Consider the following 27,505-nt stretch of genomic DNA (forward strand, 5'->3'; position numbering starts at 1 on the left):
AGCAGAAGTCAACTATGAAGAAAACTATTAATATGAAAACCAATATTTAATACTGCAGCTTGTTAATGGAGCATGTCATTTTACAGTGAAAAAAACAATAATAAAGGTTGCTCCTCTCTGGATAACATTTTACAGATCCCTGCACCACGATTCCTGCGACACAGACATTGCAATGCAACACACTCTCCATGATATTGATTTTCTGTGTAGAGGGAAATTCCACAACACAAAAAAGAAATGCTGTCAACATCCACTATTATTTGATAGCAGAGGGAAGTCCCTGTTTGAGCAAAAACCTTTCCAAAGTGAACATGTGAGTGTAAAAATGACGTCTGACTAATCAGGAAACACATTATTGTTTCATCTTAAGTGGCAACCGAATAGCATTAACTGATAGGACTGTGAGTCCTAGTGCAACTGGCATATTCACTAATATGAGTAGGTAGGATGAAAAAAATCATCATGAGCGAGACTGGCTCATAAGATCTTGATGGAACAAACTATGCATTTAGAGCTCAAGATTAGATCCTTTTCACAGCAGACGGTTTTGTCTCATCATAGTAGGAGAAGCACAAGTGTTACTAATAACATTTAACGATGGCTCTGTTCCCAATAAGCCATGACAATGTGACAGTGAGTCAGTGCACATTAGCACGACCTTGGAACCATAGCAGCTAGATGTAATTCAGCCATCATTCATTTTATTATTTACACCTGTGCTTTTCCTGCTGTGACATGTAAACGGGACTGTACGTTTATAGAGCCTTTCTAGTCTTCTGACCACTCAAAGCGCTTTTTACACTACATGCCACATTCACACAGCATGGGAAAGCCCAACAGAAACTAATTCATTCATTCACATTCACACACACACACACACACACACACACACACCGATGCACAGCATATGGTTCAGTATCTTGCTCAAGGATACTTCGACATGCAGCGTAAGGAGCTGGGGATCGAACCAACAACCTTCCGCTCTATCTCCGCGTCACAGCCGCTCATGTCATAACGTCTTCTGTGAAAAAGGCCATATGTGGGCTGATATTGTGTAGTCTATATAGGTTCCAAGCATAGGTGGTAGGCAAGTAGATGAGAGTGTTGTTTTTAGAGTTGTGAAATTTCAGAAAATGTTGTTTATCCCTCTGGAGGTGATGTGGGTCTAATTCATCTGGACAATTGTCATAGAAAGTGCCCACTTGATCATCCTAATGGCAGCCTCATAGACATAGTCTCGCACTCCACCCTGAGACATTTAGATTAGGAGACTAATGAATAGTGCTGCCAGTGTGATGGTCCTGTAGATTTATGACGGCGTGGCCTGAACTTCTCTTTAGGTCAGTTAGTACATCAATAGTTTGACATCTGAATGGGGATTCTGCACCACTGCTAATGATTGTGGCATAAAGGACTAGAACATCACATCCTGAATATTGGTAAATGCTCTTACAATCTGGAGCCAGGCAGGTCTTTCATGGGGGAAACATTTTTTTTTGCAAAGAAGTGGGAAATAAACATAAAAAACTGTGTGATTATTACTTCAAGGCTTCAATAGTTATCTTGAACATATACGTGTATTCATACATAAATCAAAGCCACCGCACAAGTTGCAATTATTCTGATAATATAAGTGAATGGAGTCATTATTTCTGAAAGTCATAAGGATTCATTTGTTTTATTTTCAGACTCTGCAAATAATACATTGTCTAAATAGTGACAGTGGATGAAACCCTCAAAATCCAAATGAGCAGGAATTATTTGTAGTAGATTGGTGCTGGAAAAATGGCCACTAGATATGTTGCCAAACATTCAATAGTATTAAATCCCCATTTATTTGTTTTGGCAAGTGCTGTATAACACTAGGTTACAAAGCCTCAACCCATGAAGTATCTTGAAAAGCTACAGCAGAGAGCTGCAGGTGAGTTGTTTTATGCTGTGCAGGGCATTGTGCAGGCACAGCCTATCAGTGAGGCCCAATATTACATTCAGTTTCAATTATTCACGGCAAACAAATTGTGCTTTAAGAGGTAAATTATTTGCATCATGTTTGATGCTATGAATACTGATGAGGCAGAAATGTAGAGGCACTTATTTTGGTAATTTAAATCGAGCAAGAAGTCCATCAGGCTTGATTCAGGCTATCACTAATCTGTTTGCTGCCCAACCCGATTTGTTTCAATTTGTAAAGACTGATTGGTTCTACTGTATAACCACTATGTATCTTATGTACAAACATACCTTCCAGGAGGGAGTGCGACACTACCCCTTCAGCCAACACCAGGAAGCAACCAACTACAGACGCCCTGCAGCCAAGCCATAGCCAGCCGGCCCAGCCAACCCCAGGTTAGCTTAGGTTACAGTTAGCTAGTTGAATGCCCCTGCCTTGCATCCCTCTTTGTACCATTACATAATTTACTGTTGGCAAAAATCAATAGCTTTAAATGCATGCGTGAATGTTCAGCTGACCCATGCAAAAGAAAATGACACTTTGAAGCTGATCTCTTCAAAAGCAGGGCGAGTTAACTCATGTCAATTAGATCAAACGCTTCAAATCACAAACACACACAAACAAACACACAGACACAAACACACAGACACAAACACACAGACACACAGACACACACACACACACACACACACACACACACACACACACACACACACACACACACACACACACACAGTCCCAAGCACCCACAGCTTTGGCAACAGGATGTTAACTGTGCGTTGAAGATGAGATCTTAGCCAGTGTGATTGACATGTGCTGGTTGCCTGATTGCAAGATGTCATGATTAAAACTGCGTGTGTGTGTGACAGTTTGAGAGCAGTTGATTGATGTGTGAAGATGAAAGGATTACAGGTCTTATTATTCTTCCCTTCTGTTCATCACTCCCAACAAACACAACTCGGGAAACAGTGCACTAGAATGACATATCCACAGTTGTAGCAGTAAAATACATTTTACTGCACAAATAATTACTAAGGATAGACTGGGAGAGTTTTAACAAAGTAAACCAAAATGGTGCACAATTGACACATTTTGTTTGTCAAACGTATATGTTGTATAAGGTTTTGTGTAGTGGTGCATGGTATCTGGGGTAAATGGTTTTTCGCAGTGGGAACAGTGGGATTAAGGGTTTATTTCAGATGAAAACACATGTGGAAGACAGCAGGATGCCATGAATGCCCACTAAAGCATATCAAATTATGAAAAAAATATATGTTCTACTGTTGAGTAAAGCTCAACTTTTTCAAACTGAATACTAAACTGCATCTCATGGAGAGGAACAGGCTGTATGAGGCACAAATCACATGAAATTGTCCTTGTGGTGAATTATGATTAGTTCAGAAAAGAGACACTGATTATGAAATTAGTGACATTACTGTCATAATCAGTGGACAAAGAATAAATCATCTTCATGAAGAAACGTCTCAATTTAAATATGTTTCCAGGTAAAATCATGTTTTTTTGCCGTCTATGAGGTAAGGCAAGTTCATGTAACCACTCTATTAAGTGCGTATTATGCTTTTAAGCCTGGAGGGATTCATTTGTAAAAGTTATGACAACGCCAAATTAGCATGAAATTAGTTATTTTGCAGGAAGCCGTTTCATTGTTTTACTTTGAAAAAAAAAGAAAAGAAAAAAAGAAATACCCCAGCCCCACAATTTACAAAATACATACATACACAAATTATTGGCTCCGAATGCTTGGTGAGACTCTCACATACATTTGCTTCACATTTACATTTTACATTATTAGAGCCTGAGCACTAACCAGTGCAAGGACCCTACTGAAATGCAAGAATCATTTCTTTCCAAAAGGATCACATTTGTAGGGTGGCCGCAACATGCCCAAAAACTCGTATTGGGTCCTGTGGACATGGGCGATGCAAAATGGCCCCCAAAATCAGCCCCCAAGACACGTACAACCGACATATCTGAAAACTGGTCCTCACGTGTATGATGACCAGACAAGCAAAAAAGCCTCTTGGACCCATACCACAAAACCAATAGGACATTGGCCATTTGTATTTTTGAACGCGATTTTTGACATTGTGTTTAAACAATCTCTTCCAAGGGAAATGATCAGATCAACTTCAAAATTGGTGAGTACACTCTAAAAATGTCCACGATGATTTTTTTTTTTACATTTTGACTTTTCGTCGAAGGGCGTGTCCATGCTGTCGAAAACCAATGTTTCGCCAAGAAACAGGAAGTTGTCAAACTTCATTGTACTTCATCCAATCTCCACCAATCTGATAAGCCCCACCCTGAACACAGCTACATGCCCATATTTAGTCATAGTCATAGTGCCACCTATTGGAAAGAGGAAGTAAGGCTTGTTATATTTCTGTTTGAGTGTGTCTGTGATAAAGTGCTAAAAATGCATGTGGGTTGATCTGAAAGCTTCCATGGAAAAGAGACTGAATATCAAAACACTGATGTGTTTGAGTAGCTCACTGCAGTATATATTGCATATATGTATGACTAGAGGTGTGTAAAGTAAAAGTAAATCACTTTTGAACTAAATTATCAGCCGTTATAGAATTGACCTTTAAAACCCCTTCGCTCTACTTGCCGGCCAATGAAAACAACCGCTCTTCACTCATCTCCCTAGCTTGTTGCCCCCCTCCTCTATGTGACTGCCTTCTCTTGTGTAATCGCAGCAAAACAGAGGGATCGGGAGGGATGGAAGGAGACTGAGTGGGAGAGAAAACAGAGAAAAGTAATTAAAACAGAGTGCTGGAGAAAGAGGAGTGTGCTGGCCTGTGACCGGTAGATGCAGCTGCATTGAACCGAAGACCGCAGTTGGATTAACAGGGGTCTAATGCTCTAAGGATGCTGGGAAATGGCTCGGTCTCGTGTGTCTGTGTATATGTGTGTGTGCATCCATGGCCATGTATGTCATGTGCCTTTGGGTGAATGGTATTTTTGGATTTATTCAAGTATGTGTTGATGTGAGCACTTGTTTGTGCATTTAAGCAAAGAGAAAAAGGAAAAAGTACAGAGAATGTGGCAAGATGAAAGCAAAGGATTTTTTCATTAGCCCGAGATGAGAATGAGATTGACACAGGTATACTGCAGAGGACCTAAAACTGGATAAAACTCATTCTGCTGGTTACAGTGTGGGTTTTCACTTCTTCATGCTTCTTAAACCCTTGCTCCACACACTGTTCCAAGAGGATTTAAAAGACTCCCTTCACCACACAATGAAGCTTCAGTAATCAATTGGCAGTTGGCAAAGTGTACACAATTACAAGACACACTGAATGAGATACTGACCCTTCCTAAAAAGAGAAGAACTAATAAAAGATTGAAGGATGAATTAATCACGACGAATAAATGACGCAAAGCAAAACAAAGAAAGGTTTCACAGAGTCAGGGAGACATATGTCTTGATCCGCTATCAAAATTATTTATTATCATTACACATTTTTTACCAGGCCTGTGTGTGAGCTTAAGAAGATAGCCTCAGTTTCTTTGCACAGATTAAACAAACTTTTGATGTCCAATGACTTTCTATTTTTACTGAGGAAAAGCACTACTCCAATTGTCATCTACATGCTAATTCCACTTTGCTTCATGACAGAAAAAGTCTTATGGTTGAAACAACAAGCATCCTGAAAGACCTCTGCTAAGGCTGCCCAAGCCTTAAAATTTGTTATTTCAATTGTAGAAAATGTTCTGATTTTTTTGTTTGCATCTGGCTCCAGATCTTCAAATTACAGAGTTATACAAGCATCAAACGCACAATACATGATTAAAAATTAAAATAAATGTATGACAAAATACCAAACACTCCTGAAGTCCACAGTGATAATGCTAGAATGTTAATGTTTGGCAAGTTTATGTCTAGCATCTTACTTACTGTGGTAAAATGCTAACATTATAGCATATTATCATAGGATATTAGCAATAAACATAAAGTACAGCTGAGACTGTGGGGATGTCATTAGATTTGCAGTTACTTGCCTATGAACAAAGGATTGGATAAAAATATATTTTGAGCTGAAGATGACATGAGATTAACAGTCAGGGGATAAAAGATCTTTTAATCCTCTGGGGACCATGTCTGTACCAAATTTCATGGCAATTAATCCAATGGTTTTAGATAGATCAAGATATTCGAAATAAAAATAAAAATGTTAACCTTACGGTGGTGCTATAGAGGCTTAATTTCATCATAAACCACCACATAGTTGTTCAGAAATTTCAGTCTGCACCAACGCAGTGGAGCAACCGACCCAAAGACTGACACTGCTATCCTCGAAGCCATGCCATTAGCTGAAAAACTAAACACTTTTTCCTTGGCCTATGGGCCTAGCTTTCCACCAAACATGTTTTTGAACTTCTTACCTGATCATAATTCCTAACACCTGTCCTATCATACTGTTTTTTGGGCAAGGCAGTTTATTTTTGTTTTGGTCCTGCTTCGTCTCTCTCTACCCTCACACACCTGCTGTCTGCTAAATCCAACAATTTTTCTTATCTGCGGTCATCTTGGGTGATGTGATCACAAGTGGAAAGCTCTAAGTACAGGTGTAAATGCACCCAAGATGCACTGAGGACACACTGAGATTCAATCAACTGCCTTAACAGCTGACTTTTTCTGCGTAAGTGGAAGTACATACTCATTTGCGCACATATGGAAGTGTGAAAAGACAAGACGAAGTCCCAACAACAGGCAAAATGTATTCTAATTGATGGAGCACACATGCTGTCTGATTTCCATTTGGGAATCAGTACAACGGAAACTGGAGGATTCATATTAGAGGAAACCAGAAATGATGTGGGTGTTTATTTGCATTTAGGGCGGGGAAGTAAGATCTGATCACAAGCAGACACATTCTAATGCCAGGTGTGAACCAATGTACTTAGAGCAGTCCACTTGTAATCGGATCACCCAAGACGCATGTTAATGCCAGGTGTAAACAGTGGCCCAGTTTCTCTCTTCTATCTTACCTCCTCCCCTTCCTTTCTCCTACTCTCCCTCTCTGTGATAACAGACTACTGTTCGGCTTGTGCCTCGACCTGCTGAATTTCAAATAGGCCCCTTCGACAAAAGCCCAGAGCCACGGTCTCCCCTCTCTGCTCTCCCAGAATATTAAATAGTCCTGCAGCAGTGCCAACAGTTCTGCACCCCCCCAAGCTTTGTAGATCTGTTTGTTGCAATAAAGAAATGAAAAGAGGGGTGGTGTGTGGGTCGTCACTCTCTGCTCACTAGGTACATACTTTTGCTTACCATACAGAGTCAGACACAATCTTCCTATTGGTGTTCATAAAGGGACACACAAAACATTTCTATTACGAACCATAAGTCCTTAGTTTATGGACAACAGTGGCTGAGAGCAGGTAAGTGTAAGTATAAACATACACCTTAAAAGTGAAGAAATGCTGTGTTATTTTAGAACAGAAAGTAATCACTTTATCATTGTTTCATCATAAAGTTCAGGTAACAGCTATTTGTTGTGGTTCCCACTGAGATCAAATTTTCCCTTCGACATCAGGGTCACGGTCCACACATAGATCAATTTAACACCCATTCAGTTTATTTTCATGCATTCTGCCCGTCATTCATTCAAACCTGGGTCCTTCTCGATGTGAGGAGACAGTGCTTACAAACCTTCAATTTTAAAACTAAAAAACTGAAGTGCAACAGGGGCTCATAGCTCAATAAAAATAACACAGCAAAATAGTTCAATTAGGGCTAAAAAACCAATATAAACAACCAAAAGCAGTAAAAAAGCTGTTACATCTAATTCAGGCATGTTTGAGCTACTAAAACTATTTTTACAGCATAACAACTTAGATTGATAAACAAAACAGATCAATACCACAATAGGTGCTGAAATAATAAAGACAAGAAAAGAGGTTTGAAACTCACAAAATGCTGTTTTTTGCATTCAATACAGGTATAACCACGTTAAATATTTTGTGTTTTTTGTATTTAGCTAGCTCAGTCTGTGGAAAACAACAGTCCCTTGACCCACAGACGTGCGACCCTCAGTCCACTTTTGAACCATTGCCCATCAGTTGGGAATCACTCGATCAGGGACCACCACTGACAGTTCACCATATGACAGTTTCTAGAGTCTACATAGTTTTATTCACATACACCTTCAAAAAGAATACACCTGTTTGGCTTTTTTTCTGTTTTTACACTGCAAATATTCACTGGTGCGTCTCAAATCAGAGAATATTTCTTTGGCTGTCTTCCATATCTTTTTTTTGCGAAATGACCTTTTGGGGATTTTGACAGTTAGTCTGACAAAAAAAGGCAATTTTATACCATCACTAGAGGCTTTGGTAACTTGAGAAGGGCATTTGTGAAATCAAAGTTATGTGTTTTATTTGTCCTTAAAGACTACAAATCAATATGCAATATTATAAACTTTACATAAGAGTTCTGTACTGTTGATACAGCAATGTGATATATCATAACACAAGATAATATATGAGGATTAACAGTCATAAAAGCTATGATTTGATTTAAAAGAAAATCATGTTTACCACACAGTGATCATGCATCCTACTGCACAGATACAGAGGAGTGGGATGACTCACATATGGCTGTCCTGTCTGAACTGAACAGACAGGCAGGCAGTGGAAACGGAAAGCTGCGACAGGAAAACAAGAAACAAACATATTCAAAAAGGCTTATTACCTTACTGAGCCACGTCTCAAACTTAGGCCCCTCAGTGGTCAGGAACAAATCTGGAGTGGGGAGGACAGAGAAACAGAAGGGAGGGTGCAAGTCATTAAGTGATACAGGGACTATTGATCTATAATGAAGAAAAATCTATTGATTAGTGGGAATGACTGCAATGAAAATGTACTGTGCTCCAGCTGTGAACCTTTGTACCTTTACGAAAAAAGAACAGCAGATCAATAAAAAGTCAGTGATTGCTTGGATTGCTAATGTTGTTTTATTTATACAAGAGAAGTAATCTTTAAAACAAATTATAACTGAGGTTTACAAGAGCTTCTGTAATCTAACTCCTGGTAGCATAGTATGGTTTTGGTAAAATATTTAAAAGCAAACAGTAATTCAATATAAATTCTTCCTTCTTAATTTGCAACTACTGAAATAAATTTGTCTCTCAGTATCTGTCCCACTGCTATTGACACAAGGCAAGAATTGGCATTACAATACTGAGACTTGTCAACATCATGTATAATGTTCAGGCCTACTTGTAAATATCACCGTATACAGCTCAAACATTATCATGTTCACTCTCATACAGCCAAAAAAAAAAAAAAAAAAAGTAGAGAGAACATGAGTGTGTGAAATATTTCAGAGCTTGGTTAGTGATGAACAGGATTGACTTTGATATGTTCTGACCATTCTCTTTAACTCTCACTGTTTAATATAGAGTACAGGTGGGATTCCTGAATTTCTAAAGATGAATTGGCTTTCTAAAGCTGTAACAGAAAAAAACAGGTGAAGGTGAAGAGGAGGAAAAAGGATAGTGGGGGGGATCTCCCACTGAAAGCAACAGGATTTCACTCCGCTTTCTGGAGGATTCACCCTCTGGTAATGCCTGTAGCTCGCGCTATTGGAATCCTATAACCTGCGCTTGTACTCATATTCCTTACTCTTGAAGCTTATAGGCTGCAGGCTGCACTTCTAATGGGGTTTCTGTGTGGCTCTCTATGAGTTTACTTTCATCGCTGCATTCTCCGGACTGCGGTTCTGCCCCAGTAATTGGACATGAAATAAATATTGGCATTGATCTGCCTTTGGGCCCTGCAATATTCCTGCTATATTCCACGTGTTGCCGTGCTCTGCATGGGAAAATGATAATGGAATAGAGGATGAATAAAGGGAAGACAGGAAGAATGAGATATGTGTAATGACAGAGGCTACTGTGGAAATCCTGAATCATGCACAATGCATGATATAAGTATCATACACCGCAGTGGCCACTGCAGCTAATAGAAAGTTAAAATACTGCAAATACATTGCGACTCCTCACTAAAGTTTTATTATACGATATATAATAGATAAAAACCTTTCATTTGCTACGTGTCAAACACTGTATTGACCATAAGGCAATCTTCAGGCATACCAATCTGCAGATGCCCCATGGCAGACATCCCAATAACCGAGGGAAAACATGAGTAGAGCTCAAGGAGCCACCTCGTGTAAGGAAGATTCAGTAAGCTATGGTTTGTAAATCTAACCTCAAAAATGAAAACATGCTATTCATGCTTCCCGCTTGCTCCCAGAAATCTCTGCATTGGTATTTGCTACAACGGTAGGTCCAAATTCCATGGATTTTGCTATAGTGAACCTGCCCTCCTACTCAATACCTTTCTTTATTTTGTGTTATGACTTACAGTGAAAGAAAAACTGTTTTGATGGAGTTTCTATGATACTGACTATTACCAGATATACTGATTGTTTATAAATGTGTGGTTTAATTGCCAGCTACCAAGAAAATTATAATATTACACATAAATGAGTATATTCCCAAAACTGTAATTTGAGGCTCTGTGCCTTTGCTTTAGTTTATGTACACCCAACTACAGCTGTTGGGCAATTTGTGCAAAAGATGGTTCCCAAATACACACACACACACACAGCCATCCAAAATAATATTCAAGACTAAAATGCAAAGTCAAACCATTTTTAAGGAGCTGAAAATGGTAAAACAACTTTTCATTTTTAAACTTTATAGACTTGCAGACATGTTGCCCACACAGACTCCAAACCATTTACAAATGCAAAGAAGATAACAAATGCATGCATAGATTATGCGCATGTGTACACACACACACACACACACACACACACACACACACACACACACACACACACACACACACACACAGACACAGACACAGACACACACACACACACACACACACACACACACACACACACACACACACACACACACACACACACACACACACACACACACACACACACACACACACACACACACGATACAGGATATACTCAGTAATCTGCACATTGTGTATGTGCTTGTGTGTCTGTAGGCGCACCGGGTGGTGTGCTGATGAGCTTGGTTAATCAGCCAATCAGGCCTCTTAGACAGAATCCAGCCGTGATTGGCTGATTAGGTGTGATGGCGGTGTGTCAGCGAGAGTGGCATGGGGTAGACGGAGGAGCAGAGAGATGCACGACAGCATCTTCATCTTGTAAACACTTAACATTCTCGCTGTGGGGATACTTCCTCTCTTCGCTCCTCATCTCACCACTTGCCTCTTTCTTTTTAACCAAAGTTCACTACTGCCAAACTCCTTCCTCCACTAACTTCTCTTCTGTTAGTTACTAAATGCCAGTCCAACTTGAAACTGCACTATAGTTCCCTTTGCTGGTTTGATTCTGGCCACTGTCAGGAAGTGTTTTGAGGGCTGAAACTGACAACTTGGAAGTGGAAAGTGCCCTTCAGCAGGGCACTAAACTTCAACCTGCTTTCTCCTTAGACACCACACATGGATCTATCCTGAGAGGGAATGCACTTTTAGGTGTGCATGTGTCAAGGGGAATATGCACCGACAGAGTAGCAAATTCTCTTTGGTAAACTGAGCAGTAAGGAAATTTTAATGTGATCCTTCTGACATAATCCTATTCAGTGCATTGTCCTCCTCCACTCTCTCCTCCCTTACTCCTCGGTCCCTGGAAGAAAGTAGTCTACACAGTCTCATAAAGAGCTGCTAGCTAGCAATATAAACCTAACTGCTGCCACCATCACTCACTTTAACACAGTTTTACTGTTCCAGGGACTTTTACTGGGCCGCCAAGGGCCTTTTAGGGACTCATTTAAGTTAAAAGAGATATTATAAAGAGGAACAGAACAAAACAGAGAAGGGAGGGATCAAACAGAATAGAAACAGAGTGGATCCTAAGTGAAAGCCCTTTGTGTAATTAAGTAGTTTGTATTGCCTTGCTTACCCCCAGTTTAATTTTTGCAACTCAGTTTTTCTTTTGTGCATCTTAAAGCACAAGATGATACTCATATTTGTATCTTTATTATTCTTTCCGGTGTTCCTTTTTCTGTCAGCCAGAAAATCCTCCCAGAAAAACATATAGAAATATTCAACTATATGTTCTTAATATGGGTAGATGTGGGTGGAAAGTTCAAACCTACACTTTTGTCTGAGATTTTTTTTTTTTTTTTTTTTTTTTAGCAAATTCAGAAAACTTTGTTGTTGCAAGTTGGAAGTAAACTAACTAACTAAACTGAATGTCAGGTTTCGAGGTGAGCCAAGACAATGTTCAACAATTACAGAACAGCTCAGTAAGACTGCAAAGGTGACGGGGACACCTGCAGGACATCTGTTGAAGCGGTGATCATAAGGTCACTGGTGATATCAAACAGGCTGCGGCTGTCCCAGTATCATGACAAGCTACCAGTAATCCTGTTAGACCTGTATGATTGGAAGTGACCAACACGAGCATCAAAGCCTACTAAAGCTTTGTCTCAGTAAAAAAAGATAAGCAGAGACGCTGCTGTAGTGTTGTGAACAGTCAGTAGAGCTTAAAATATAAGCTTTATAGCCTTGATTATTCCTTCCAATATACATATGATATGATTTCATTGCATGATTTTAAGACTATAACCACACTGCCATTGGTCCAAAATTCTGTAACCAGCCCCTTGACAGCGTTAAAATAATTCTGCAACAATATCTAAATTTTATCTTCATACTTCATTACGCATCACTGTGAATTAAATTTGTACTTTGGACTACTGGCTAGCTATATCTCTAAATATTTAGGTAGTGCTTTCTTCAACAGAGTACAACCTCATCAGAAAACCTGTCAACACAATGTCCTCAAACAAATTCTTGTTGATTATTAATTCATTCTCTTTTTAAGCTTTGGTACCTTGTGATGTTTTCTTGTAATTTTGTTTGTGTATACTGGAGGTAATTGCTTTTTTTTCTCTACGTTTATGATCCCAAAAACATGACATTTTATTATTTTTTATTGTCATTTAAAAGCACATATAACAGTGTTTGAGCCTGGAAATATACATATTCATTGCTCTACGACTTAATCCACGAGCTTGTTCTACTTTGCACAGCATGCTGTGTCACACATTGAGTTTTATTCATCACCTTTAGGTTAACAACAAGAATACTACAGGCATCAAAACCTTCAACGACACCACAGATCTGGCACTCTGCACGATGAGCACATGCACACATTCAAAGCATAAGCTAATAGAGCTGTCATACTCCACCACTCGGGAAAGATGCATACATAATTAAGGTATATAAATGTGTTTGTGTGTGGGAGGGTTGGGTTGCATAACAGCAACAGGGATTCAGAGCTCTAAGTGGTATGTCATGTTGGTGGATAATTAAAGACATGCTAACTATACAGGCTAGAGCAATGCTAGACATCAAAAAACACACGGCAAAGAGAGACTGAGAGAAAGGGGGAGACTGATACTGGATGCTTAGGCCATCCAGTTTTCAAGGTGCATCTGAATACAAAAAAACAGGCATACAAAACAAATCACTACAAAGCAAAAGCATGCTAATCCTTTAATTGCAAGAAGGCAATCTATAATCACTTGATTATTTCCTCTGCGTTCCTCTGCTCTCGCACACTCTTTTCTGTTTTGTTGAATTGTCTCTTCCCTACAAATGACACTTCAGAAAGCACACTGTCACACCCACATGAACGAGTACATGATGAGCAGGCTGCATAAACACACGTGCACCCGCCCCCACACTGCATGGCTGATTTCAGCACATTATTTAAATATCTGTGTGTGCATCTGCGTGTGAATTTCTTTGTCACTGGGTTGTGATCCAGCCAATCATCTACAATCAGCCGGTCCTTTCACACTAACAGAATAATTGCAAGTGTCTCGGCTGCTAATAACAGAGTGTTAAGAGCAACAACTGCCACAGCTCAAGTATGTTAAAACAAACAACAGTTTACAAAGGTAAGCTGCAGCACAGACCAGCATGCTGCAGAAGTGGGGAGGTACTGTAGGTCTCCTCGCTGTTTCTGTTGGGACAAATATCAGCATGCTGCACAAAGGTTTGATTGCCTCTATGCTGTTTCTATCAGGACACAGATGAGCTTAATGTGAAGTGGTAAGGGCAGGCGTTTACTGATTGTTGGACACATGCCATGTACCTCATGTGGATTAAAACATCTGCAACCACATGAGAGTTACTGTGCTAGTAAATGTTTTTTCAAACAGAAAAAAAAAAGTATTCTTCATTTATACGTTCTACTGCACAGCTTTAACATACATTTATGAGAAATGAAAAATAAAAATCACAATGCAATATGTTTATGTAACAAACATCCACTTGGTTCCAGTGGCAATCTCTAGTGAACGCAGCATAAAATCACACCTGTGCTCTCATCTAATGCAAGTAATGGAAACTGTGCACACAATAGTTAGCATACATATCAAAGTCATCATAAATGCTAACTGATGTTGTCTATCACAGACAATGTGCTCTCACTGTAGCCTAAGCATGAAAGACCTTTCCTCCCACTCAATCATTGGTTTCCCATCTTTCTAACAGCATGACAACAGTTGAAAGGAAGCGACTTCCACCTGCTTGGGGGAGGCGTACATTTTAAGTTCAGTCTTGACTCTACATTGTAACTAACTAGCAATCCAACTCCCGCTCTACGTTCAGACTAAGCTTCGTTTGAACTTTACACACATACAGCATAAGTTGCAACAGGCGTCTGATGTGCAGTGAGATTTGAACTTCCTTTAAGAAATATCTTTTCAGCTGTGCAGTGGTAAATAAACCTTTTTTTTCCCCTTTTTTTTGTACTGAGGGATTCTAATGCAAAACAAAACATCAGCCTAAAATGTTTTAGACATTTCCAGCGACCCTATTTCAATGGACTTTTGGGAGATAATATGACGTGATAGAGGGAAGAGTCATCTCACCTCACGAGACTGAAGTCAATTCTATGTTCTCTGTATCCATTCAGGAAGAAAATTAAAATTCCTGGGAAAACTTTTTTTTTGGCACACTCTATCGCAAAACTTTTTTTTCCTGCAAACATGTGATGTCTGTTTGGGATCTTCAACCTGGAATGTAAGCTGGACTTGCAATAGATCAGTCTAGGAAATATATACCACGTCCTAAAAAGCAAAGTAATGTGGGTTAATCCAAGTTGATTCTCAGGTTTAGACTGATTTTGAGGAGAGGACAGGAGAGGAGGGAAGGGGATAGAAAAGAAGAGAAGAGAAGCAGAGTGTGGGGAGATGAGCGGTCCTTGAGTTATTCATAGGCTCTCCATCAGATTTGTTAAGGGGATTGGAAGCAATTTAAAGGCCTCCGCTGACTGTTTGACTCGAGCAGCATTATGTCTCTCTATTCCATTATGTTGAGCCGCAGTGTGGGGATAAAGACCAGGCTTCCTATTAGCCTCTGTATAAACAGATAGGGTGATGCTACGCGGGTGCTAAGTCTCGGCAGAGAAGGAGAACTCTGACATTGAGGAGAATAGACAGCAGCAGGCGGGGGCCTATTCTATCTCCTTGCTTTGTCTCACTATCACCTTCCCTCTATCTGTTTCTCTCTCTGCACACACATACCCTCTTATCTGCCATACTCTGTGGCCCAAGACAGTAGCACCATTGCTATGGATCAAGAGGTGTTATGACTCTGACGAACAGTGAACTGAGAACAGTCACAGGTCTGTAACTTGAAACAAATGGATGAGCACATTAAAAGGCACAATTCGTGACCCAAATGTAAACAAAAGGGCAGCCACACTACCTGAACCTGCCAGGAAGACTAATACGAGACATTTACATCAGGAAAGTTTGTCAACACAGAGAAAACACTGTTTTTGAAACAGAAATCCATCACTGTTTCCGTTTCTCAATAGAAATGCCAAAAAACCTAAAACAATGCAAAATTGGCATAATTTTTACCTCACTATAGCGATTAATAAACTCATCCACAGTATCCTGTTACTCTCCCCCACACTGAAACAGATTATTAAAGAACAATAATGCTGTAAACCAAATTTGGTTATAAGAGCAGAACAGTGAGGGAGGGAGGGAGGGAAGGGAAGGGAAGGGAAGGGAGAGAGTTGGTGTGTGGAGTTGTAGCTAATTACTCTGTTCACACAAGTCCCCTGTTACTCTCATGGCTGCCACTACAGTAGAGACACATGCAAGTACACACACGTACACACTACACCGTGCTCACTCACCCACTCTATCCTCCCCATGTGTCCTTTGCCTTCAGCGTTGTGGCAACAGCGAGCCTCATCGATGTTCACTTAAATTAGCAGTCATTTTATTCTGCCAGCCGGTGCTTGCAAGCTTCCAATTAGCAGCTTATCAAAAGCGGTGGTGAGCTTCAAGTCATTCGAGCATTCAAGGCCTATACAACGTATACATATAAATACTATCTATGCACGTTCTTTATACTAGATACAATGTACACGCTGAAAGGCTTTAGATTGGTTGCATGGCAGCATAAGAGTGAAGACAGTATGACGAGGACATGACCGCCAGTGGAGTAAGCCACTATTATCGATTCCACTGTGCTCGCAAGGACTTCATATTGGAATCGGATGACTGCATGACTCCTCTCATAACTGAACTCGTCTCTCTTCCTTGCTCCTCTGTCGTCCTTCCCTTCATCTGCTTTCTAGCACTGTGTCATACAGAGGTAAGGGCAGCCAAGCGATACGGCAAGTGAGTATTTCTGAGGATTCAGTCTCTCGTCCAGACAGACAGAAGAAGAAAAAAAGTTGCATACATTAAACATGATCTGTCCCCTCTGGAACGATCAGCAACGAGTACACCTTCATTACATTTTTTTCATAGCTGTTGTTCTGCGCCATTCTGTATAATTTGTAAGAACACCACGGCGAGCTGAATTGCCCCCCTGGTTTCCCGCAGATTTTGAAAATCCAATCAGCAAACTCTCCGATAGCATGCATAATATATAGGTGAACAAACTAACAATGCACCCCCGCTGTCTATTCATTTAGAAAATGCATGACATGAAGACATTCATTACTTAGACTGAGGATGAAAATAAAACTGATTAGTCAAACTCAGCGACTCATTACAATATCAGAAAACAACTCCCATTTAAACTTCCTCTCACCCATTCTCTCATTTTTTCCTCTGAAACTTTTTCCTCCCAGACCTCCTTCACACTCCAATATCCAGTCCCAGTCCCTGCTTTCTTTAGTCTAGAGGGGCTATCTGAGGCCAACGACAGCAGGAACAGCAGCAACAGCAGTATTACACCCCCTCCTTGTACCTGTAAAAGGCCTTGCAGCAGAGAAGTAGCAGTGGTTTCTCCAGACTGCAGTGCAGAGTGGATCTGACAGCCAGCACCGCAGCTGCTGCATTAGTGTCTGATATGCTGTGTGTGTTTGTGCATGTGTACTGTCACCTCACTCATCATCACGCTCCAAGATATTAGGGTTATGTGCATCTGTGCGTGTGTTGGTGGGGCAGAAGAAAGTCAAATCCTGGTACAAGATGTGAGAGTGCCACAGAAGAGAATGAGGGCAGGGCAGGTAAGAGGCACAGAGAAACATGCAGGAAGGAGGGGAAAGAGAAAGAGGCGTACAGAGACAATGCAATAAAGTGATAGAAAGAAAGAGAGACAGACAGACAGACGGAGCTGACCCTCGCTTTTCTTCATGTCTCTAATGCCCCTGAGCAGGTTATTTGCTAGCCTGTTACTCAGCAAACAAGCTGTGACTCTTATCCCCCGTTGGCTGTCAAACGGACACACATACACACATATACACACACACATACACACATATACACACACACACATACACACATATACACACACACACACACACACACACACACACACACACACACACACACACACACACACACACACACACACACACACACACACACACACACACACACACACACACACACACACACACACACACACACAGACACAGTTATGTGCTCTATTCCCTCGGGGGTGCTGGGGAGATGGGCTTAAGGAAGGCCGCCATGCCGACTGATCTCATTGCCCTGTTTATGGAGGTTGGGGGACAAATGTCCACTTTGTGTGTGTGTGTGTGTGTGTGTGTGTGTGTGTGTGTGTGTGTGTGTAATGGAGTTTGAATGAGTCTGACAGTAATGAGTCTGAATGAGAAGGTTGAAAGCACGAAGTGTGTGCCCCTGCACTTGCTTGTTTTTGTGTTTGTGTATCTCATTTATATTGGTCCATAGTCCTGCTATAAGTCATCCTGCAGCCTATCAGTCAGGCCCTCTGTGTTCGTCTGTTTGCATCAATTTGTTCCCCCCCGTCTTCAACCCTCGGACTGATCCATGCCTCAGCTGGACAGAGGGAAGGCCTTTGGCATTCTGAAGGAAATGTCACCGCCGTCACTAGTGAAACGGATACTTTGCCTCCAACAGACACTGGGAGGGTATCCTCACTCTCAGCGTGGAGGGAGCAGAGAGATGCAAGGCGATAAGGTTAGTCGGAAAATATGCAGACCTTCAAGTCCAATCTATTGATATTTGGTGGTGCCTGTTTTAATGCTGGGGAAAGGAAAATTACATACAGTGAGTACTAGCTGATATGGACTGGACACACAAACACATAATTATCCCAACATCTTCTGTTAACACAAACAAGCACAGCCAAATATTTCAAAATAATTTCAGGGCCAACACCTCTTACAAAAAAGTTAATGTGACATTTGGTCTGTATAATTGGTCTGTCCTGCCAACAGAGACACTGCTTTTGTTAAAGAGTTTTAAGTTAGAATTATAGTTGGTAATGTCCCAGACACTGCTAACAAGAATAATATACTCTTTATGGGACACCTGAGAACAACAAGTACAATGATGTAATAAAATACAGCCCTTTTCAAAACTGTTAAAAAGAGCTTCAGAGTACAAAACTTTAAAAACTTAAAGATTTTAAGTCATAACATCAAACAAGGGGGGAAAAAATGTACAAGATGGCATATAAGACAGGCAACAGGGATACGTAGGTATATGTACAGGTGGCTATCAAGCATGACCTTCCATTACAGCATAACAGTCAGTATGCCCCCCTACAGCCTTGGAAAACCCACACTGCTGACATCTGCTGCGGGTCTCTTGTACCTGCAGGCCAGACCGCCCTGTGCAGACCCCTACATAAAACTATGTTCCAAGAATAGACTTCAAATGTATTGATTCTGTGAGACTGAGATGTTCAGGAAGGTCATCCCAAAGCTGTGGAGCCCTGACCGCACCAGCCTGCTCACCTTTAGCCTTTCAAAATAACACAGGAATACCTTGGAGGTGTCTGCCCCAAGACCTCAGGCTGCAATGACTACAGGCTCACAAGGGATAGAAAAATATTAAATAACTGGACTGCAGTTCATGCAAAGTCAAAAATGAATCAGCAAAAACAAAGCCAGCCAATGACAAGATGCTGAAATGAGTGGACTTCCAATCTAACATGAGCTTACTTACACTAGCATTCTGAAGAATAACACTTTTCCCTGAGACAAGTTAGAAGGTCATGACAGCAGTGAGGGCAACATTAAACAAACGCATTTACAATCTTTTTTGGATCGCTGCAGTTTAGTATTTAGTATTTCATTTATGTAATGTTCCTTCACATGACTTGACAAGCCTTTCAGTACGATTGTCAATATATATACCGAAATTCACAATGTCACAGTGTCCCTTTTAGATGTGTGAGTGGACCGTGTGGGGTTGGAGCCAAATCTTCACAGGCCAGCTCCATTGATATGTGGCCCTGTCCCCCTGCTAGCAAGGAACCATCGGACTGTGAAACGAGCTTTCTCAAACTTGCCCAAAGCCCACAAAGACGATTTACTATAGTGTCGAAAGAAGGAGCAGAAGAAAAAAAAATACATTTGTACTGCTACCTTGTCGGCTGAGAGAGAACAGCCAAGGTAAGCTGTGCCATCACATACACTTTGCTTGTTAATGTAGTGAAATATGACAGTCAATTTTTCCCCCTCAGTTAAAATGTCTGACAGAGGCTGAGAGGGTTGAAAGATTCTCTTCAAAGATGCCTTTCTCTTTCAGAGACTTTTTTCCCAGAGGCTACAACATGGCTGGCTTGGTAACTTTGTCACAACATTTTCAATAAAGAATGAATGCTGTCTGTCAGTGTCATAGCAACCACACTGTTTTAAATGAATATATATAGACTTACCACACACACACACACACACACACACACACACACACACACACACACACACACACACACACACACACACACACACACACACACACACACACACACACACACACACACACACACACACACACACACACACACACACACACACACACACACACACACACACACACACACACACCTTTAGCTCAGACATATGCACAACTAATACTCCACACACACGTAAAGGTAATATCACAACACTGTATCTCACAACATGATGTCAGTTCTGATGTGCACACAGTCACATTAACACACCCACCACTCCCTCACTCATCCACCAGCACGCACGCACGCACGCACACACAGATAAAAATGCAGAATCCAGGCCAGTAACAAAGTGAAAAGCTCGACAGAATAAATCCGTCTCTAAGCCAATATGTAGCCCTACTCCACGCTGTGTGACTTCCACCCCGATCTATCAAAACGGCTCATTCACAAACATGGCAAAACACACCAAAGCAGAATGGAGCAATGCTATTCCCAGAAGAAATAATCTCCTAAAACCATTACAGGGAACAACGTAGGTGCAGTAGCTATGGGGAGGATTATGGCCAAACCCTCTCATACACACACACACTTTCCCATCCTGTTTTGCTTACTTTCTTTATGGTGCATATGTGCGTGTGTGTAAATAGAAACTGCTCACGGAACTACTGTAACAAGCATAGGAAAGCTCATTCCACGGATCAGAACAAAGTGTGTGCGTGTGCGTGTGTGTGTGTGTTTGTGTATACAGGAGGTGCAACAGTAAAGTGTGCCAACATTAAGAGTGACATGCATTTTAGAAGCATTAAATACACGACTCTATGTGTGTCTATTTGTGTAAACTAATTAAATTTACAGAGGGTACATTACATATCAAAAAAAATAAAATAAATAAAATAAAATAAACAGAGTGGCATGTCCTGGCGTTCTGGTGGGTCTACCCTGCATACCAAGAAACCATGTGACGACAACATGTTGGGACTAAATGCAACCAGGGACCTTCGTTACCTATCTTCCTAGACGGTTTCTCTAATTCTGTTGTTCTTAATTTGCTTGTAAAGGCACACAATGCCATAACAGGACTAAGGGCTCTATGTTAGTGAAACCTGTGGTGTGGTGTGGTGTGGTGCGACACAGATTGCCCTGAAGACTGGCGTGTGCCAAACACACTTTTGGTATTTTTCATGGCCAGGCTCGCCTGGCACACCTGAGGCACACTTGGATACAGGGTAGAATCAGAAAAAATACATTATAATACATTATACATGGGTGTGTCAGAGGCTGATCCAAAATGATCCATACAACAAACATCTGCTGTTGATTAATCCCTATAATGTCATAAATAGAATGAAAGAGGAATTTGAAAATTTATTTTTTGCACATTGCATTTTATTTTATTTCTGAAATTACTTTTAACGTTTAATTCAATGAACTGTATTCATATTGTGAGGCACCCTAGTAGCTCACCTGGTAGAGCTGGTGCCCCATGTACCAAGGCTGATTCCTTGCTGCAGCAACCATGAGTTCAAATTGGACCTGTGGCCCTTTCCCGCTCTCTCTATAACAATAAACCCAATGTAATCTCTATCACATCCTGTTCCTCATCACAGTCAAGTCTACCTTATCGTAAAAACGCCCCAGAGGATATTGATGACACATGCAACCATTACCAGGGTTACCCAGTGATTTGGATGGAGATACCGCGGGAGGGCCGGCAGGAACAAACGATCCTGAGGGAACTGGTCTACAATTTTTCAAGGGACAGTGTGAACTGTTTTCAATAAATCCCTCTCAAACGCCTGTTGATTTTCAGAAGAAAATATATATATGTAAATATATTTCAATATAACCACACCTTTAATGCTAACATAAGCACAGAGGTTTTACCACAGTTTAACCATCGGACACTATGCGCAGTATCACTCCAGTTACAGACAGATGGAACAGAACTGCTGCCTTCAGAAGGCTGAGTCACCAGAGTGAAAGGGAGACTTTCCAAATAGGCTGTTGTGGATTATCAAGCTGGTGAGAATCCCTCATTAATCTTTATTCTACCTCACTGGCATTGACACGATAACAAGAATAAAAAAAAATATGTCGCCTGGGGGAAAAACGTAGAATCAAAGTGAAAAACGAGCAAAATATAAAGAAAATGGTTTGTGTGATTTTAGATTACGGTTAGATTTATATGGGTGTGTTTTCACCAAATAAAGTGACCAAAATAAAATGGAACACAGGTGTGCTGAGCTGTCAGCCTGCTTTGAGCATGTGAGCAGCAGACCACGCGACATTCATTCTTGGCACCAAGATTGCAGAGCGTGCATGGCAACACCCTGTACCATTCCTCTACTCCCTCCGGGGGTGCACGGGGAGTCACCAAGATATCAATACAGCCAGTTGAGGAAATATTGTCAGTGCGCCACCAGAAAATACTAATTCACCAGTGCAACAGTGCGTTCCGTTTCCTGCCCCGACACCAAAATGGAGCCCTATGGGTCAACAGGCACTTGCGGCTCTCTGAGGCTGTAAAAGCACCTCCATGTAGGTGACTCACATCAATATTTAGAACTGCCCTTTGTACATGTCCATGTAGTTTTCTTCTAGACAAAGGAGTTTATTTTGGGACAGAACATGGGGAAACAATATAACCTCAGGCTACGGTCACAGTGCTCTGCATTTCAGAGAGGAAATGCTCTGCCTCATTTATTCCTATTATTCATTTATCTATAAAAACACCTGTGCTTACCAAAATAAGCACAGCATCTCTTTTGCCCGTTTGACGCTGCGCCAGCTTTCCTGGAGGCGGAGATGCTACAAACTACACACCTCAAAGGCCTGGCGCATCACACGAGGCGCTCCTAACATGCCTGTGAGCTCACTCCAAATCTCTATAAAATGGGGAAATTAGAATGTGAGGAACATCACTGAATGCAACTGATGTGTTAATGAAGCTGTAGGCTACATGTGGCTGTGGGTGCTGGAGGTTTAGCACTGGGACATGTTCCTCTCTGTTTTGGTAGAGAGGGAATGCCTTAAAGGCCAGTTATCTAGATACTTGAAAATAAATAAATTTATTCTAGTTTTGGCCTTGTACAGTATCCATATGCCAGCTCTTTCGTCCATGGACAAGTGAGCTTTTCAAATCCTCGCCCAAGTGGCCCACTGGTCCATTACTGTCAGTTTGTCAGACTGCACCAAAGTAGTCCCACAAATCAGACAGGCAACAGTTAATCATCTTTTATTTTGGGTTAGTATAGTTTATTATACAAAATTGACACATCTTTGTTTTTTTTGCATAAGGCAGCTGCACATATGTAATAAAGTTGTTTGATCAAAAGTCTCAGTGCTTCAGCCCATTAAAGTTTTAAGGCAGTGAGTAAGGCTGCTGGTCTGATGAGGCTTTATTTATGAGCCTGTTTGCTGTAGTGCTCATTTTGATGGTAGCATATCATTCAATTCAACCCTGAACTAGGCTTGTATACAACAGCTCCCCTTGGATTATTGGATAAATGGAACGGACAAATGTACACTCACTGTGTACCTAGAGTTAAACACAAGAGTACAGAAGCAATACAAGATTATTATTATTATTATTATTATTATTACTATTAGAGAAAGGAATGACCGGTACTATTGTATTTTTCTACACTCCTGTGATATCCTTCCACAATGGGCGAATGTCTCTCTCTGTGATATTGCCCCGATTACCAAAACGGCTATTAAAAATGTCTCACTCTGCTATCGAAATGTAAACTTAATCCCTGTATAATCAATTCTTCTTCTTGGCCACCCTTTTTAGGTGGCAAATCTGTTCTCTTTCCCCCCCATCACCACCACATTATTAGTCAGACAATCAGCAAGCCACTCTGACACAGAGCTAGTTTAATTGGATGCTGCAAAGAGCATTACCATGCCCGTTGCCTAGCAATGGATCCTTATGCCAGCATTGCTGTCCTTGTGCATGTTTTTCCCAAAATGGCATCTATAATTACTTTGCAATTACTACCTTTTCCCTCAAACAAGTTCTTATCGTGCTCCTGATAGCTTCCTGCCTGGCGGTGCTCTTTCTGAATTGACATGATGTGATATGGACCCTGCAGGTTGCCATGATCCTGTACAGGAGACAGATCTAATATGGGTGAATAATCTCAGTGTATACCATTCAAATGATAAGGACACCCCCCGTGGTCATTTGGCTTTGATGATTACAGAAGCTTTGAGGGCTGTTGAAGCACCTGCTCACATTAGATGTCTATTGTATAAATTTTGAACCTCCTGGCTGTCCTGCAAAAGCCGTTTTCCTGCTAATTAGTTGTCACTGTGGTGAGAAGTAACCTGAACAGAACTACATCTACAAAGCCAGCCCAATGCTTAATGATATCTTTACCTTTGTGGCGCAAAGATACCAATATACTGCACATACAAAATTTTTCATGGCAACACTGTTTCTAGGCGCTAACTATTAGACTAGCTTGAGGTAACTGGGCCAAAATGTTGAAGACATGGTTTACTCTTACAGAGGAAAGTCCCAGTGGATTTGTGCAAAGGGCTGCAGGCAATGTTCTCCTAAACTTTCCTTACACTCTTGACACTGTGTATATATTATTGCCTGAAGTACAAAAGTCATACAATGAGCTGGAAAAAAAAAACAACTTCCTTAAAGAGACCTGAAATCCCTCAGTGTGTGAGGACAGAGGCAAAATAACCGGGAAACAAAAGACCATGAACACAAAGCTGTTATGAATGCGTTGCCGTCAGAGACACTGGCTGGAGGACGATGATAGTAACAAAAGAGATTACGAGCCATATGCAGCATGTCTGCGCCAGGTTGGTTGGCTGGAGAGTCCAATAAGCGGCCTAAATGAGGCCTTGACACCAGCCAGGAAACAATTCCAGACTTTTTTTTTCGCTGGCAGTGCTGATGTAGTAAGGTCAGCCAATACACTACCATGGGACTGTTTACAGCTATGACACTGGACTGAGATTGGAGTCGTGACACGGCCCTGAAACAGCCCTCACCCTCCTTGGACCACACTAACAGAATACCTCACTGTATTACTGTACTGGGAGGTGAGAGAGGGGACACATTGTTCAAAATGATTAGAGGCAAGGTGTCCCACTTATCCCTATTATAAAGTTTTATTACTAGTTGTTTTGCTATGCTGTGTTTTCACTGTGTCCTGTGGATTGATTAGTAGAGTTAGGGTTGTACAGTCATTTTAGACATACTAATTAAGATGGACTCGTAATTCCACATGAGCCAAAAAAAGATGAGCCTGACTTTTTTCATTACACAGAACCGTTGTGGCCCACGAGTATCTGTTGGATCCTTTATGAGGCCTCTGTAAAATTCAAATACATTTTTAAAACTTTTTATTTTCCCCCCATTTACCCAATTTGCATTGGGTAAATTTGCATTTACACTTATTCCCCACAGTAACACAACTCTGCATGTCTTAATTAAGATGAATTGAGATTAATGAGCATTCATTCCCTCATTTTATTCTCATTAATATTACACAATTTCAAGGCACATGATTCCTTATGAGCTATAAACACTTTGTGGCTAGAGGTGCCTCAAATAACTTTTGGAAACCTCGGGCCAAAACATTAACAAACACAGGATTACCCAGGAGGTTAAATGAAAAATGCAAATAAGCATAACGCATGAGACGTTGACTGAAGTCTATATCTTCATTTGGAAGCTTTAGTTTATGGTAGAGTTGAGTTGTATAGAATTATACTGGGGGTTTTTTTCATTTATTATTGCACCAACAGTTATTCAGGCTCTCGTGATATGATCAGTAGCAGTTGAAAAGCTTCCAACTGTAACTGGCTAACTAGCAGGACCCAGATTGTCTTTAAAACTCACTCTCTCCCTGCTTAAGCCACTTTGTGATGCTCCAGCCGGTAACGCTTAGAGGAGCAGGTGGTCGCAGCAGAGCTGAGCCACGCTTGAAGACTCACCCACCGCCTTGCTCGTCCCCCTCCCACCCATCCTCTGCCCTTTATCTTTCCCATCATCCTTTTTCTTGAAACAATTCATCCAACCATTCATCCTCTCAGATTCGGCTTTATTTCTCCATCACTTCCTGCCTACTTTCTTCTTCTTCTCTCTCACACTCTCCATCTGCATGCCCCCACAGACAGTGGCAGCCAAAGAGTCTGACATCCACCAGATGTACAACACTGGTTCTCATCCTCATGCTCCGTTGTTCCTGCTGCACATTCACTCACAGAAAACTGAACGCAGCTGAACGCACTTAAGAAGTCACAGGGATTTAATGATCACTGTCCTTGTGGGTTTGTGTGAGTGTGTGTGTACATATGGGTAGGGGAGAGGAAGCGAGAGGAGATTTCCTACAGCAGAGACAGGCTCTGCACAGCCTATCAAGAGAGTGAAAGGCAGGCTGACATGCAGGCCATCACTCTGACTGACTGATGGGTTGCAGAGAAATGTATAAAGCAGTAAAAACCAATGATGCCCCAACACAATCCAATCTGTATTAAAACCAAAACACCAAATACTGCCACCAGGATTTCATTAAGTTTATTGACTTTCTCTTAATCCCTAAACAGATTAAAAATGACTTAAAATCTGCTCTGGTTGAACTGTGACAGCCCTGGGAATAAAACTACACAACACAAAAAGATACCTGCAGTGAGTATGACATGACTAAATCCTCTATGATTACCTTAAACATGAGGATTAGTTTCCACAGGTAAAAACAAAATCCTCCCATAAGTCTAAGTGACAGCACTACACTTAGTGGGCAGAAGGACAGGAGTGACATGCTGTAAAACAAGAACGAGGTGATTTCTCCATTCACTGGTGAAGAAAATGGCTATTCCATTCTCTCTTAGTCAACTTGAAAATTGGTGGCCTCTTGTCTGATTCCTGGAGTTTCCTCCAGGGAAACTTTGTGGGATTCACTTGTGGAAGCAAATTTCAAGTTTACAAGTATTAGTTATACAATTTTTTTTTACAAGAACAGAGGTCAGCTTTGGTCTGGAGAGAATGTATAAACCAGGGACCGGGGATCATCTAAAAATATGGTAATCCTCTTCTCCGCACAGTATATTGAAGGCTCTTTGTTTGCAGTTCTTACCAATTTTTACTGAAAAATACCTAGATTTAAAAAAACATAAGCAAATCACACAGATTTTATGTCTCAGTTTACCTAATTTGCAAGTTTGTATCACCTAAATAAACACAGCTAAGTGGCATCTTATTTATTTAAATAAACAACAAATAAATACTGAGCCTTATGTATATGCTGATATACATTCATCAGGATGGAGAGGCAGGGAGAATAAAGT

The 27,505-nt window shown here is 40.9% G+C and overlaps 1 protein-coding gene across 1 annotated transcript in view; it reads right to left on the reverse strand.

The window, feature by feature from the left end:
* The window catches only part of itfg1 (integrin alpha FG-GAP repeat containing 1), a 135,177-nt gene that overhangs the window by 102,582 nt on the left and 5,090 nt on the right, over nt 1–27,505 (reverse strand). The window contains exon 7 of the mRNA XM_051380389.1: nt 8,670–8,719. Coding sequence (XP_051236349.1) covers nt 8,670–8,719 — 50 coding nt within the window. The remainder of the gene's footprint in view (nt 1–8,669; nt 8,720–27,505) is intronic.

Source organism: Dicentrarchus labrax, unplaced genomic scaffold (genome assembly GCF_905237075.1).
Source record: "Dicentrarchus labrax unplaced genomic scaffold, dlabrax2021, whole genome shotgun sequence".
Classification (NCBI taxonomy): Eukaryota; Metazoa; Chordata; class Actinopteri; family Moronidae; genus Dicentrarchus; species Dicentrarchus labrax.